Source organism: Penicillium soppii (assembly GCF_028829465.1).
Source record: "Penicillium soppii strain IBT 18220 chromosome Unknown utg000007l, whole genome shotgun sequence".
NCBI classification, from domain to species: Eukaryota; Fungi; Ascomycota; class Eurotiomycetes; order Eurotiales; family Aspergillaceae; genus Penicillium; species Penicillium soppii.
Window position 1 is genome coordinate 2,070,145 of NW_026643237.1, and position 15,158 is coordinate 2,085,302.

General features: G+C 48.5%; 9 protein-coding genes across 9 annotated transcripts; 3 read left to right on the forward strand and 6 right to left on the reverse strand.

Moving 5' to 3' along the window:
* Position 1: 1 nt before the first annotated feature.
* N7529_010038 (RNA-binding protein) lies at positions 2-518 on the forward strand (the record flags this gene model as incomplete). The annotated part of the gene is made up of 2 exons (XM_057245565.1): positions 2-322; positions 381-518. 2 exons carry the CDS (start codon positions 2-4, stop codon positions 516-518), a joined length of 459 nt encoding a protein of 152 aa, XP_057093828.1.
* A 285-nt stretch (positions 519-803) lies between these two features.
* N7529_010039 (uncharacterized protein) lies at positions 804-1,414 on the reverse strand (the record flags this gene model as incomplete). The annotated part of the gene is made up of 5 exons (XM_057245566.1): positions 804-903; positions 1,026-1,038; positions 1,108-1,170; positions 1,271-1,286; positions 1,355-1,414. 5 exons carry the CDS (start codon positions 1,412-1,414, stop codon positions 804-806), a joined length of 252 nt encoding a protein of 83 aa, XP_057093829.1.
* Positions 1,415-1,687: 273 nt separating this feature from the next.
* Positions 1,688-2,325, forward strand: N7529_010040 (cytochrome c oxidase subunit VIb; the record flags this gene model as incomplete). Its single annotated transcript, XM_057245567.1, has 6 exons — positions 1,688-1,754; positions 1,831-1,833; positions 1,948-1,978; positions 2,035-2,116; positions 2,171-2,234; positions 2,291-2,325. 6 exons carry the CDS (start codon positions 1,688-1,690, stop codon positions 2,323-2,325), a joined length of 282 nt encoding a protein of 93 aa, XP_057093830.1.
* A 681-nt stretch (positions 2,326-3,006) lies between these two features.
* Positions 3,007-4,217, reverse strand: N7529_010041 (uncharacterized protein; the record flags this gene model as incomplete). Its single annotated transcript, XM_057245568.1, has 4 exons — positions 3,007-3,705; positions 3,797-3,895; positions 3,994-3,998; positions 4,058-4,217. 4 exons carry the CDS (start codon positions 4,215-4,217, stop codon positions 3,007-3,009), a joined length of 963 nt encoding a protein of 320 aa, XP_057093831.1.
* A 928-nt stretch (positions 4,218-5,145) lies between these two features.
* N7529_010042 (uncharacterized protein) lies at positions 5,146-6,462 on the reverse strand (the record flags this gene model as incomplete). The annotated part of the gene is made up of 3 exons (XM_057245569.1): positions 5,146-5,466; positions 5,523-5,990; positions 6,046-6,462. The coding sequence occupies 3 exons, from the start codon at positions 6,460-6,462 to the stop codon at positions 5,146-5,148; spliced, it is 1,206 nt and encodes a 401-aa protein (XP_057093832.1).
* Positions 6,463-6,841: 379 nt separating this feature from the next.
* Positions 6,842-8,368, forward strand: N7529_010043 (phenylalanine--tRNA ligase; the record flags this gene model as incomplete). The annotated part of the gene is made up of 1 exon (XM_057245570.1): positions 6,842-8,368. The coding sequence occupies one exon, from the start codon at positions 6,842-6,844 to the stop codon at positions 8,366-8,368; it is 1,527 nt and encodes a 508-aa protein (XP_057093833.1).
* A 546-nt stretch (positions 8,369-8,914) lies between these two features.
* On the reverse strand, positions 8,915-9,771 carry grpE (mitochondrial nucleotide exchange factor MGE1; the record flags this gene model as incomplete). Its single annotated transcript, XM_057245571.1, has 3 exons — positions 8,915-8,947; positions 9,016-9,441; positions 9,523-9,771. The coding sequence occupies 3 exons, from the start codon at positions 9,769-9,771 to the stop codon at positions 8,915-8,917; spliced, it is 708 nt and encodes a 235-aa protein (XP_057093834.1).
* A 659-nt stretch (positions 9,772-10,430) lies between these two features.
* N7529_010045 (putative methionine permease) lies at positions 10,431-12,216 on the reverse strand (the record flags this gene model as incomplete). Its single annotated transcript, XM_057245572.1, has 4 exons — positions 10,431-10,569; positions 10,623-11,023; positions 11,072-11,797; positions 11,860-12,216. 4 exons carry the CDS (start codon positions 12,214-12,216, stop codon positions 10,431-10,433), a joined length of 1,623 nt encoding a protein of 540 aa, XP_057093835.1.
* Positions 12,217-13,578: 1,362 nt separating this feature from the next.
* On the reverse strand, positions 13,579-13,998 carry N7529_010046 (uncharacterized protein; the record flags this gene model as incomplete). Its single annotated transcript, XM_057245573.1, has 1 exon — positions 13,579-13,998. The coding sequence occupies one exon, from the start codon at positions 13,996-13,998 to the stop codon at positions 13,579-13,581; it is 420 nt and encodes a 139-aa protein (XP_057093836.1).
* Between the last annotated feature and the right edge of the window lie 1,160 nt (positions 13,999-15,158).

Here is a 15,158-nt window from a genome sequence, read left to right on the forward strand (position 1 = left end):
CATGAGCGAAACAGCACGGCTGAAGAGCACCGTCTACGTGGGAGGTCTCGACCAGGGAGTGACTTCGCACACCCTTGCTGAAGCTTTTGTTCCATTCGGAGAGGTTGTCGATATCTCCATGCCCAAGCCGGAGAAGCCCAACTCCAACGAAGTTCACCGCGGATTCGGATATGTGGAATTCGATCTACCCCAAGACGCCAAAGAGGCAATCGACAACATGGATGGCAGCGAAATTTACGGACGTACAATCAAGGTCGCCGCTGCCAAGCCACAGAAGGATGCCAATGAGGGACTAGGCAGCAAGACAGCGATCTGGGAACAGGTGCGCCGGGTTCTACTTTATATATGGTCCCATTTCCCACTAACGAATTCTCTTTCAGGAGGACTATCTTGCCAAGCATGCTGTCAGTGAGGAGGATCGGGAAGCGGCGGAGGAGGCCCAAGCTGCTAGCAGTCGTCCCCGAGACCCGATGCAGGGTTTGAAACAACTAGATGTTGCTGGACCCAAACCTGAGTGAAGAACACTACAGCTACAACTTACGATAGCTACGACGAAGATGACAAACAAAAGCACAAGTCCAATCCGACAGTACAATTTACCCATTACCAAAAAATTCAGGCTCGGGAAGCCGGAGTATGTACACGGGCTCCGCTCTTGGAGCTCGTCCCGTTTTTTTCTTCTCCACTGGCTTGTTACAAAGCATGTTCAACGACTTCAAATTCTCCTAATCAACAATACAAGCGGAAGGAATCCAAAAATGCGGGATCGCATTCCGAGAGCTCAAAGAATCATGGTGGTACATTTAGTGCTCACGGCTCTCGGGGCTGTTGCGGTAGAGGCGCAGGGTCTTGTCAGTCATCAGCTTCTTGCTGCAGGAGTAGACAGCAGCGCCGATGGCAACACTGAAATCGTCAAGGTTAGCATCGATGACAGAAGCTTGTTTGCCACTGGAGCATAGGGGAAGAAAAATCGGGCATGTGCTTCGGGATCAAGCGGCAAATAGTATCAACAGGTAGAAACATACGCGAGAACGAAGCCTACATATCAGACAGACAGTTAGTTCGGTCCGAAAATCGCAAGAAAGTAAGCGTAGTTGAAGCACATACCGATGGGGAGCAACTCCGGGGGAACACGCTTGAGCTGGCGCAGACGCTGGGAGATAGTGTGGGCTGTAGTCGGAAGGTCAGTTCAATGGCAGTCCCAGTAAAAATACAAGCAATCCACATGACTCCATGGATCACCAAATCTAGCAATGGTGGGAATCCATACCGCTATGGGGCTCCTTCTGTAGACAGGAGTTAGTAACCGATCGGGATCGTATGATCACAGGATAGCCCAAGGGAATCAACATACGGGAACAGAGTAAGCAAAAGCCCGTGTGGGCTGCATACGCAGCATGCGAGTGGGATACATGGTGAGATCGCGTAGTTCAACCTTGAAGTTCAAGAAGGCAGAGTGGGATAGAAGACGAGGTTGGACACCAGCTTTCCAAGAACGTGACTGGCTCGGGTGTAAAAGCGAGGCTGTGAGTGGCTCTCGCTTGACCGCCCGCGGTCATACCCGGCACTTCGCAGCTTCAATCACCCAACGTCGCTCTCTTCCCGACTCACTTTCCCCCCTCCTCTGTTTCCACTCCACTTCAATTATTCCTCTGTGTTGTTTCTCTAGAAGCTACACATCGCAAATATGGGTGCCATTCCGGAAGCCGATCCCGATGAGGTCCTCGAGACCAAGCCCTTCAAGTTCGTCACTGGTAAGTCCACTCCCCTCTCCCGCAAAAACCGGGGCCTGGAGCCAGCAGTACGAGTCAATGGCTAATTCAATCGCAGCTGGTGCGTATCCTTCTTCTCTTTATTCGACTGTTGTGCTCGCCGCATGCGTGCACACCCATATTTCCCGATCGGCTGGAACAATGGTGAAATTGACAATTTTCGATTGAATCGCAGGTTACGATGCTCGTTTCCCCCAGATGAACCAGTGCGTGACAAATCGCGATCCTGTATATTGCCATTCAATACTGATATGATCGGTAGAACCAAGCATTGCTGGCAAAACTATGTCGACTACTACAAGTGCACCACTGCCAAGGGCGATGATTTCCGCCCCTGCAAGCAGGTAATATCGGCCCATTGAATCATGCCACACAATCGCCTAACACTTCACTCGCAGTTTTACCACTCTTTCCGCTCCCTTTGCCCCAAGGCCTGGACCGACCGTTGGGACGGTCAGCGCGGTACACATCTCCCTCCCCTGAGTTTTGGATCCATAAATACTAACCCACATTTGCAGAGGCTGGCAACTTCCCCGTTCACCTTGATAAGTAGATGATCAATGAGTCGGTTTGGGTTGGTTAGTTGAACCGTGTCAATTTTTTTATGTATCGACAGTTCCAATGTACTCTACTGGGTCACGCGAGGATACAAGCCCCCTTCCAAGGGCGTTCCATCCATCTAAGGCAGAACAGGATGTCTATAGACTCGCCGTGTTGCGAGGTCCAATGCGTCATCAACTTGTACTTTCTGACTTTTTCTAATCATGAGTCCCTAATGTTTGCTCAGTAAATATATGATACGGCTCGCAGAGCCATCCTCTTAAGACCAAAGACCAAACAGAAGGAATGAGATGAGTATCCTTGCGGAATGCCCTGAATGCAACTCAGGGTATCTAATTCTATATTGATCCCACCTCCAACGAGAAAAATGTACCACGCAGCACACTATACAAGGACGAGACCATGTCAAGATACGCTCCATGGCCCCCCCTAAGACCACCACTCAAATCTCTAATGTAAGAAATATCCCAAAGAATGCAAGCTATATACAAGCGGAATTGTTGCTCGTAGTATCAAAAGCGCACCACCCAAGCAGAAAATCTGGCAAAATGGCAAATAAGTGGTATGTACCGAAGCTGTGTCGGGAAGAAGGCGTAAATGGTGTTTTGAGATGAGGAGGTATGTGAGACAGGAATCAAAAGATGGATGATCATGTTTTGTCCCTTTCGTCCGTTCAGATACCCTTCAATTTACGGTAGAGCTTCTTATGTTCCTCGAGGAACAAGAAGGTAGCAATAGTGTGAGGACCCAAGCGGATGAAGCTAGGCACCCAACCGCGGAAAGTCCAGCCAAGGCCCTCCTTGCGGCAAATGTCACGCAGGAGACCAACAATAGTGTGGCCACGGCTCTCGGCAGGAGAAGCGCTCATAATGCGAGTCTTGATCACATCGACGGGACTGCAGACAGTGGTAGCAACGAAACCAGCCATGAATGAGGCCGTGAAGTGCGTGCCCAGGTTGTCAGCCATGCCAGCCTGCTCAATGCACATGCGCTTGAAGGTGTCGTACGAGGCAAGCTGCGAGGCGGTCATGAGAATGGCGCGGGTGGAGTTGGGCCACACGCCGCGGAAAAGAGAACCGACTCCCTCTGTCTTGGTCATTTGCACCAGTCCGTGGAAAGCGTGGCGGTAGTTACGGCGTTGCGCTGGGGGGAGGGCAGCATCGGACTGCATGCGCACGTTCATCACGTCGGCTGGGTTACCCACGATACCGCCGATGAAGCCGGAGGCGGAGGAGATACCGATCAAAGTAAGCATGCCTGGTGAGCCGGTAGGCGAGTCTGCGGAGGGTTTCGCAAAATGTGTTTTCAATTCTTCGTAGATGCCGAATCGTGTGGTAGAGTATGTTATTTGACGTAGCATGGCGGCTGACAACTATATTCCCATATCCAATCGGTCATTCGTTAGTCGACTGTGCCCTTGCTGACAACTGTGATCAATATGCTGTCCGGGATATCACACATACACCGCTGTATAATCCTGTGAAGCCAGTGTTCTTCACGATATGTCCAAAAGTGGCGATCATGGTCCTCGGCCCATCAGGCGCACGTGTCTGTAATCGGACCTGTTATGCGACAAACAGCGAACGTCAGCGTCCAGTCTCCAAATCCTGGCCACAGATTCCAACATCTCGGGCGAACGGCTAGGGGATCTCGCAATTACCTTGACTATAAGCGCAATGTCAGCATCCAGAACACAAAATTTCCAATCAAGGACCACAACATACCCAAATCCAACGGATGCGTCACGCCCGCAGCAAAGCATGACGCCGACCCTCCAAACCAAAACGGGTAATGCACCTGCTTGGGTTTTGACTGCGCGGGCGTGTGAACAGGCGTGCGAACAGGCGCGACCTGTTGAGCCAACATCTTGCCGCTGTCTGCCATCTTGTTTACGAGAAACAAGAACCCTTTATATAAACAAAAGAAAGAAAGAGGGGAGAGTGCGTCGAGAGGAATTTTTGAATGTGACTTTTGACGTAATTTTGGCCTCCAAATACCGACGGAGACAAATCAAACCCCCGAAGCCTCTCGGCCCAGCCCCAGCCGAAAGCGAGGGTCCAACCAACCATATCGTTGGATTTTCGAGGAGTGGCTCAGTTACACCAATCACATTCTCGGTTTTGCGGTCTTTTATCTCCCGGTGGACACCATACCTTGTATAGTCTGTAAGGGACCTTCTAGTCAATCGTCGTTTCTCGGTCGTTGAAATAGATCCCGACACTATAATCGCCTGTATAGCATTGATCATAGCTTCAAATAAGCACCCCTAAACACCCCGGCAGGATTCGGCTATCATGCGCGGGGTTCTTCGGGGTTTTTGCGGGCGTTGGGTGGTTTGCGGCGATCACTGAGATACGAGGGGTCCAGGGTGATCAAATATGCATAAAGGCTATTCTGGTTATCGGTGATGTAATTTGATGAAATGGCATTTCAGTGAGAAAAGTGTTTATTCTTTCAGTGGAAAGATTACTTCGCAAAATCTTGTTCACAGGCAAAAGTGTTGGCGACATATATAGCCTCGACTAAGTAATGGCTGTTGCACACTCGGAAGTAGTACCACCCAAAGTCCCAAGAGGGACACTCTGTGCAACGTGCTGGACAATTTTATTTACAAGGGCTTATAAGGTCATTTATAACAACAGTCGAGTATATGTAAATATTTCGAGGCCAACGTTTGACGTCCCTGAGCCAAGCACTTTGCTCTAACCAGAGAACTGGAAATAGTCCAAAATTCCAATTGAAGAAAATTCAGGGAGCAGAAGGGTAATTAATTCATTTTGTCACTCTCAATAGGATACGCAATCAGCCTATATTATCCATTGACACAATCCCATAGCCCGGCGGACAGAAACGTCTCCACGTCAGTTTTACCATCTTCCCTCAGTCCATGACATCCTGGGCCCTGCTTAAGATCATCCCATTCTCGCATGAGTTTCTCGACTGTCTCTCCCATTCCGGACGCATGAAGAATATTGGCTATCCGGTAATGACAGTCTAGAAGGGCAGGGTCTGGCAGCGCAATACCCTCCTCATCTGATGCAGCATTTCCGAGAGTAATTGGATCCAGAAAATCCTTTAGAGCGTAATGTGAGACATCGCCGAACACACGAACATGATACTCATGTGGCTGCCCCTAATAGCGAATATTTGTTAGTGGAGTGGAATAACGGACATCAAATTAGCACTCACTGTAGCTTGGAATGCAAGCTTGAATCCCCCGAAAAAGGTATGGAGATCGTGTCGCAAGGTGATTCCGTTTGACGGATGATTGATTGATGTAGAATGTATCACCCGTTCTAGCGTAGGGAAACTTTCATATAGCATAACCCATGCATTCGAACGCCTCGTCTTCACCACCTTGTACACATTAGTATGTATGTTTCTCCTGAGTCGGTATTGAAAGGGCGAACTTACTGGAGTTTTCCAGCTAGCATAAGCAAATGAAATAATATGTGCCCCCACAAGATTCGCAGCAGAATCATCAGGACCTCCTATCTCACGCCAGCGATCGAAACTCATATGGCCTGTGATAACACAGCGATGGTCGTCGCGCCTTGCAAGAGTTTGTGGGAATTCTGGCACACGTGCTTGGGGATCGGTTATAGTATCTGCCACAACACGCGCATGATCTGTCATGTTATCTTGGGGACCACTGGACTTGGAAATAGAACTCGTCACAGCTTTCACTTCCCGGAGAGATTGATTAGTATACCGGTTCATCAAAGTTCATCGGCTGCTCAAAGAACTTCATGGTAGACCTACTGGGAGCAGCTAAATGACAGCATACTGACTCGAAATGTTTCCAGATCTCGTAATCGGTCTTCGCATCGCGAATAATTTTGGCGTGGTAATCACGGCCTCCTGGCGGAAGCCACTCCAGCAATGCATGTAAGGATTGCTTAAGGATTGTTTCCCTTCGTCGGTTATGTTCGCCGACGAGTTCATATTGATCAATCCTTGCTCCGGCGTTTCTTTTGGTTATCGCCCATGAGAGATCATCCTCAGCATTGGTACTAATAGCAGACAAATCAGAGGGGGGGGTTGGTACACTCAAATCTGTGGGAGAGCGCCCTTTTCGAGACTTAGACGACGAGGGCTTCTGCAAGGGTTGTTTGCGCTTGGGACCCATTTTGTAGGGCAAGGTGGAGGATTTTTGGAGAAGAGTCGGTGATATGATTGGTGGAATGAGGCGGATATAGGGGCCGTAAAGCCGTAAAGTCAAGCTAGGCCGAATTCAGGACAGACAACACCCAGAACCCTACAATGAGATCTATAAGATATAAGTATTAGTTAGGAAGCGGGGGAAAGACACAAAGAAAAAAATATAGAAAACGAACAGAGAGCAAACGTTCCGAAAAGCGTAGAATGAAAGTCGACGGGCACCCAAAGGCAAGTAGGTGAAAGGTAAACGTGAAAGCATGATGTAGTTCGGGGACTAATTTCGCCGGCCCGAACACATGTTGATAGCGTTGATTGCAGACAATTACACCGTCAAACTCACATCGACAATGCGGTTATTAGCTACCAGTCGAGCCCTGTGGTCCAGCAGTGGCCCATGGTCAATTATTTTTAGGCCAACCACTCCCCGCTCCATCGCATCTCGGCCGACCCTCTCCCTCAATCGCGAATGGAGCTCAACTCCAGATCGCTGGACAACCCTGTCCGCTCCAGCTAGCCAATCACCAAAGCAAAAGCCCACGCTCAAGATAGAAGACAACACCTATCAAACTGATAAATGGACCAATACCCCCGACACAATTCTATCCCACGTTGGACGCCGACTCTACCTCGACGACAACCACCCTCTCGCTATTACCCGGAAGCTCATTGAAAGCCAATTCCCAGCCCCAAGCTACGGCAATTACTCAGAGAAGAACCCAGTCGTCTCAACCAAACACAACTTCGACGTTCTGGGCTTCCCGCCAGATCACCCTGGCCGCAGTCGCACGGATACATACTATGTGAACGATAAGACGGTACTGCGCACCCACACCAGCGCACACCAACAGGCCTATTTCCAGCAAATCGCCCGGAATGAAAATACGCGCCCCGAAGAGGTTGGTTACACCGTCATCGCGGATGTCTACCGCCGCGACGCCATCGACCGCAGCCACTACCCAGTCTTCCACCAGATGGAGGGCGCTATGCTGTGGAAGCGGCCGACTACGAACCCTCTCGCCGCATCGAAAGAAACAGCCGCTAAGATCATGGAGGACGTCCAGAAAATCCCGTCTCATGATGTTGTCGTCGAGGACCCCAACCCGACTATCCATGCCCAACGCAATCCCCTGCAAGACGAGCACCACAGCGCCGAGGAAGTCGAAGCCGTAGCTGCGCACTTGAAGCGTTCTCTAGAGCGCATGGTGATCAAGATCTTCACGGAAGCGAGCAAAGCCGCCAGCAGTGGCGGCGCCGAGGCCGAGCCGTTAAAGGTCCGCTGGGTCGAGGCTTACTTCCCGTTCACCAGCCCGTCATGGGAACTGGAAGTTTTCTGGCAGGGCGACTGGCTTGAGATTCTGGGCTGCGGTGTGATCAAGCAGGATTTACTGATCAACTCGGACGTGCCAGACCGGATTGGATGGGCGTTTGGACTTGGTCTTGAGCGCATCGCCATGCTCCTATTTAACATCCCTGACATCCGCTTGTTCTGGTCACGGGATGAGCGGTTTTTGTCGCAATTCCGGGCGGGCCACATTGCCCGCTTTGAGCCTTTCTCTAAGCATCCGGCTTGTTATAAAGATGTTGCTTTCTGGTTGCCGCCTGCTGCTGTGACGGGTGGGAGTAGTGCTGCTGGGGGAGCGATGCCGTTCCATGAGAATGATGTTATGGAGATTGTTCGCGGGGTTGGTGGAGATCTTGTCGAGGATGTTACTCTCATTGATGAGTTTACGCATCCTAAGACTGGGCGCAAGAGCATGTGCTACCGTATTAATTATCGGAGCTTGGAGCGGACTTTGACTAATGAGGAGTCTAATGAGATGAATCTCAAGGTTCGGGAGAAGTTGGTCAGAGAGCTTGGGGTGGAGTTGAGATGAGGTTGGATATATTTTGTATTATACTGTTTCTATAGGGAAGGATATGTAAGATAGAGCATTCCCGAAAAGGTCCTCTCAACTTGATGTATGGATAGCATGCCACGCACTTTATAGCCAGAAGCTTATTATTTTGTAGTATTACCCCAAAGAGAAGAATGCGAAAAAACGTCAGATCTTCAGAGGCTATGACAATGCCCCTAAAGTAGAGTGTATTATACAGATGGAGAGGTGAGAGTTATCTGGGTGTATGAACACAGACGTCACGAACAGTGCAAGTACATCAACAAGACGAGACAATCCGTACGCCTCCATACACATGCAACAATGGTGTATCGTATCATACAGCCGAATCCAACAGACAAGCAAAAACATAACAAGGAAGAGAGATTTTCCCGGGTCCAGAAGCCAGCCACGTCCGAGCACAAAACCCTATCGTGATCGTGATGTATGAGATATGGTACAGAGAAGAGAAGGATGAGTTAAAAGGCGAAGAATATGAGAGAAGATCAGAGGATCATAAAAAATTGAAAAATAGTCCGGGACAAATTAGGCGTTCTTGACAACACCAACCTTGGCAGCCTGTGAGAGAGGGGAAAAAGTTAGTCATTGTTATTTGCTAGAACATCGAAATTGGGAAAAGCACTTACCCGCAGAACGCGGCCGTTAAGACGGAAGCCCTTGCTCTGAACATGCATAACATCACCGTCCTCGTGATTGGGGGAGGGGGCCATGAACGTGGCCTCGTGCAGGTTGGCATCGAACTTCTGGGGCTTGCCTTCGACCAGCTCGGCGGGATCGAAGCGCTCAAGGCCGTGCTTCTGGAGGGTGTTGAGGAGAATGCTCTGGGTCATGTTAAGACCTTCGACGAGCTCGTGGAGAGCCTTGTTGTCTTCAGTCTTGGGAGCGGAGAGCTGTTCCTTGGGCACGGCCAGCAGAGCGCGGTCAAAGTTGTCAATGCTGTCAAGGAGATCCTTGGCGAAGCCCTGGATGGCGAATTTGCGGGCGCCATCCATGTCACGCTTGTTGCGTTCAATCTGGTTGCGGGATTCCGCGACTGCGCGAAGGTACTTGTCCTAAATGGACATTTGAGTTTAGCTAATGTTATAGGGAAGGTGTGAAGCAAGTAGCTTTGAGGACACGGGGAATGTTTGTACCTTCAGCTCAATGATTTCGCGGTCCTTTGCTTCGAGCTTCTTAGCATCGGAGTCCTCGGATTCAGCCTCGGCAGTCTCAGCCTCCTTCTCCGTGGAGTAGAAGCGAGTAGTCTGGGGCGCGAATGCCCGGAGGGCCGGCAGACGTTGTTGTGTTGTCCGTCGCAGCGCCAGCGATGCGATAGAGGGAGAGGAAGTGGAGAGGATTGAGCGGGCGGCCTGAGCCTGTCTGAGGATGGTTCGTTGGAACATTATGAATGGTATGATTTGCAATTGAGGATGAGATTCAAGCAAGTAGCGGAAGCGTCTTCTTGCTCGGACAAAATTCCTCGGGTATATCCTAGCACACCGCCTTATATGGAACAATGTTGGGCCGAGATGACTTTCTTCCACTTTCTATCAGATCGGCGATCATGCTGAAGACGCTGAACACATTTCATGGATAATCTTCGTAAAACTGATCTAGCTTATCCTATAAGCTGGATACAAACCATGAGACAACTGTTAAAATATACCTTCCTACGACCGGAATGATTGAATTATTGTCATTAATGCTGGATTAAGTCCTGTTGCTAGGACCTATCTCAACCTTCAATCGATTATATCACGCATCTACAATTTTCTGAACCGTGGTCAGTCTCAGGAAAATATTCCTTAATTTTGAGCCAACATACAGTGTTGTAAATATGGGCAATCAACATTTCCGGCGCTCTGCTTGACGACTCACAGTCTTACATTACGCTAGTACATGGCTCCGGGGGTTCGACAAAATACTGCGTCAGCTCTATGTTACGTGATTGATGGACGGCGTGGCATCAGGCATCTAATGAGCATCGTGTGGTAATTTGATACGAGGACCATCAAACAAGGTTACCATGTGGTTTGTTTATTATCAAAGCACTTTGAACTATCTAGATATCATAAGCACGAACAAGCTTGATGATGCTGGTTCCATCAGCCAATATCTCCTTCTCCTCTTCGAGCCGATAGCCTCCCTTGCGTGGAAGTGCCACGGTCCAGATATACCAATAGAGAACAGCAAAAAGTATTCTGCGATTGTCAGTCACTTGAACTCCTCTCCACAGAGAAAACTAGATACTCACATTCCAATGCCAACAAGGGCATAGGTAGCATAGAAGAAATCAACGTCCCCTTGCCAATTGGGCGGCGGGATAAATGGTGTTACCAGCAAAGTGAGACATACCACAACACGTAACCAGACAGCAGGCAACCATGCCTTGAAGGGTCGCGGGAGATGGGGCTCACGGTAACGAACGACCAGCAAGCCGACAGTAACTGCCAAAGCAGCTACCTGACCTGGGTATCCTTCTAGATCTAGAATGAAGTTGTAGACATCCCCTTGGGGTGGAAGACCAATGACTAGAACAGAAGGTATATAGTGCACGATGAGCCCACCAAGAGGAGTTCCGAAAGGCTTGGTAGAAGACAGGGCGCTCTGCCATGGGAGGAACCCTTGTCGGGCTATCTCTTGATTGACTCGCGCCTATGAAGGTTAGTATACGGAAACTTGATTCTTAGGGTCAAGACATACCAAGGCGAAGGTCACCACCATCACATTTCCAGCCGCAGAAATTGCAATGGCCAAGGGGAAGAATATCCTGCCAATCTGATCACCAAAGAGTCTTTCAAAAAGCAATGCACCGACTAGCTCCCCGCTGTTTTTGATTTCTTCCAGAGGAATGACGAGGAAGTATGATAGGTTTGCAAGAAAATACAGACTGCCAGCCGTGAGTAGGGCAGTAGGACACACGGTCTTCACTATCCCCACCGGGTCATGCACCTCGTTCAGAACATTGTTAATGTTGCTCAACCCGGCGTAGGAATAATAAACTTTGAACAATGCCGTCGAAAGCAAACTCCAGCTCCAGTTAGACCCTTCCCAGATCGAGTCCCAAGAAAGGGGTCCGACACTTGAACCTGGAGATATATTACCAGTATCTCCATTCAAACGGAGAAATACAACCCATATACCAGTTAGGGACATTGCGCCTATGAGGAAGATCTTAACCCATCCAAGCACATTTTGGACAAAGATGCCCGTTTTCAAAAAACAGCCATGAATGATAGTGATAACTGTCAAAAGTCCGACTGCAAGAACCTTGTGCTGAAGCTCAGTAGGCTCAGAACTGAGCGCAAACAGCGTATACTTCGAAAATATAATGCAGTTGCTTGCAGTGAACCCCAATAGCACGGCCTGAACAGCGACCAGGCTAGAAGCGAGGAACCGCGGGCGCGGGTAGGTATACTCGAGGTACACCTAGCAGATTATAGACTAGTTTAGCCAACGTGCTTCTGCGCTCCTGCAGCGACGGCCTTTACCTTTTCTCCCCCAGAGCGAGGCAGCATGCAGCCATATTCCATCGAGACGGCTAGGCCGCAGCCTGACAGGATTGTTCCAGCCAACCATACTAGCAGGGTTAATCCGATGCTTCCGGCGGATTTGACGATTGAGCCTGGCGTAGCAAAGATTCCGCTTCCGATCACGCGTGACACGACCAAAATATATGCACTTGACCAGTTGAGATTCTTTCTATATGTCGCGCCTGGTAATGTATCGGGGAATGGCGTGAGTAGTTCATCGGATGAGATCCTGACAGGCTCTTGGAAACGACTTTGCGGGACGGTACTGTATTGGGTTGATGGCTCTAAAAGAGGTTGTTGTTCTTGGGTGCCCATCGTGATGTATGATGGAAAGTGAACAACAGGATGTGGGTTTGATGGCAATCATCGGATTTAAGTGTCAAGTGGGTGCAGACAAATCGATGCATCCAATGTCGTCAACTGAATGATGTTTTGTTTTGGAGATTGGAAATCATCAGATTGGCTGGCACGTCATTCAAGCCGAATGTTGTGTATCCAATCCTTGCACATTCACCTGATTTTCGGCATTGGAATGTGACTGGACAGGTCATGAGTACTGAGCTATCAGTTGATTTGAAATCAATATAAAGATAAGTTCAAATTCGGTTTGTTTCAGTGGGAATTGATATAAAAATAAATACACCGTGTTGTTGATATCTTCGGCCCTGCAGCCTCCACGATATTATGCCCACGTTTCCACGAACATTTGGAGTCATCATGGTTATATCCATGGATCTCGATGTATTGAAGAAACCAAAAGGAGATGTAAAATAATTAAGTAAAGCAAATTGACGTCAAGGCCCAACCAAGCTTTTTATAGACTACATGTAACTAATGCATGAAACAAGAGTGGGAGACCTGATAAATTAGGCACTAAGGTATCAACAGTGAATCACCACAAGACAATTTCAATCAAGCATGCAGACTTCTTCCCACAGAATAAGTCCTTCAAAGTCACAGGGGGCTTCCAACCATAATATGGAAACCAAGGTAGGTTTTAAATGTTCCCAGGTACGAATCTCTAACATTGCAGCTAACCAATGCAACTGTTGAACATACCACCATCGGTCCGTTGTTCCTAGAGCAGCTATTCCACCCATTATCAACACCCAAAGTAACAGTTCTAGATCTTTCATCCAGGGACTTGAGTCCAGCGTGGTTGAGTCCAGCTCTCGTCGCAAAAGTCGCGCAATATTCGGATAGGGGTCAACCATCAACGGAACAGGAAATAAAATTAACAAACTGTAGGTAATGAGACCCAATCGGCATGCTTCATACTTATGCGGTAAATCTTGTGAGATCTCGGAAGCAGGAGGAAGACTCATGATGTGATAGTGGATGGCGTTTCGAATTTCAAGCACATAGCCAGCGTTCAAGTCAGGTACAAGACCCTGTGAATAGACGTGTAGCAGAGTGCTGTATTGGAAGACAGAATTGACCTCCCATGTCATATTCTGTGGAAATATTAAACTGAGCCAAGGTGATGAAGATTCATCGATTATGGACGAAGTGGCTTGAAATGAGGATAAGAATCTCGGTACCTCTTCGGCTTTAACCCTTGAGCGAAGGGGCCAAAATGGCCTTGTCAGTCTCTTGCTCGCAACAAAAAGATTGAAGCTTGGTGTTATGGTCAATTTTATATTATGATTTACTGATTTTTCGGACCAAGGGATGCACTCACCTTGATAGTCCCTCTCTTAATCCAGGCATCTTGAGCTCGTCGAATCCGCCCCTAGCCTTGACGAGGTACTGTAAGCCACGCACCTGTTGATCCGATATACCCATATCCGTGAACGTTGTAAGTAACTGCAAGTTTGACAAAGGAGCCGACCTCATTCGGATTGCCGCACTCCTACGGCGTTCAGAGGGATGCAAAGCTATCGACAAAGCGCTCATCACAATTTCATCCGTGATTCTTTCATGACATCCAGACTCAACGACCTTTTTCAAGCCGAGGATGGCCTGGCGCTGCATGAGGAGCTTTTCATAGGTGGCCTGGGCTGATATTGGCATGAATGGATTGCTTGATTGTTCGCGGAGTTGCATATGCTCCGCCGCCGAATGAAGCCACGCATTGAACAATGTTGGACAACTCATAGCGGAAATCATCCCGTGGTGTATGAATGACTTGCCTTTGTGAGTAACGCCAGGAAGTAGCTTCGGCCACATTTCCTTGATTGCTACAACTGACTGTGAGTAAAGCATATCATGTAACCGAAGAAAATTGAACATACAATAGTTGAGAACCCTGCTTATACACTCCGGACTGAGTTCAGAGGGATAGGTTTGGAAGGGGTCAAGGTGAGCGTTTTCAAAGACGTCAATGGTAGAATGAGGTTGATTCTGTTCCTTACATCTCAGTGCAACTTGATTTTGTCCTGGTAGCAGAGAATGAGATCGAGGATATGGATCTTTGTTGCCAGAATTTTCTATCGGCACGCCTTGCTGCGCTTTTTGCGGTCGAGTCGGCAACGATCGATCGTATACACATTGGAACTTCAATCTTGTCATGCTGTGTCAAATTGGAGCCATAAAGTGATGCCAACAGGGTCATACACAACTCACTGTAAACAACGAGAGCAGTGGGGTATGACCCTACTGCAGTACCTTTTGCTTTCCCTGCATCGTTTGCAAGCCCCGTCAGACTTTTGAATTTGAGGAATTGGCATTGACGAGTCGAGAAAACTGAAACAGACCGCATCAGAGATTCCTGTACCGAAATATGCACAAAATTGATATTATTTACCTCTGCCTCATTTGCGCATACGTCAAATCGTCGAGATAATGACAGGGGCGAGAGATCCTTCGACTAGAGTCAGTTTCTGCTTCAAAAAAGGGATAGAGATAGCACAAGCCGTACCGTTTGCACCTAGAGCAAGTTGGGGTCATCCTGTCGCAATTTCTCTTCTTCCACCTACATGTCATACATGCCTGAGGGGCAGTGCATTCTGCCTGTTTGACCTCATTCATATTGAGCAGCTTCCGAAAATTTGAGATTCTCGTTTGATCTTCTTTTCTGGTCACTTGTCTCTATTTCGGTCGATAGGGGGCTATGTTTTAAAGGTGTGTGTGTTTGTTGTGTGTAGCATTTTGTACCATTGGGCTGACGGTGGATTTATACTTCCGCCCATGAAAAGCGGCTGAGATATTATTCCAAATGATTGCGCCCCCATTCGCTATCCCTGTCAATACGACACAGGAATGAAACCTCGTTCTGTGCCTTCAAAACTAGCCCCTTTACTAAGGAACAACAAAAT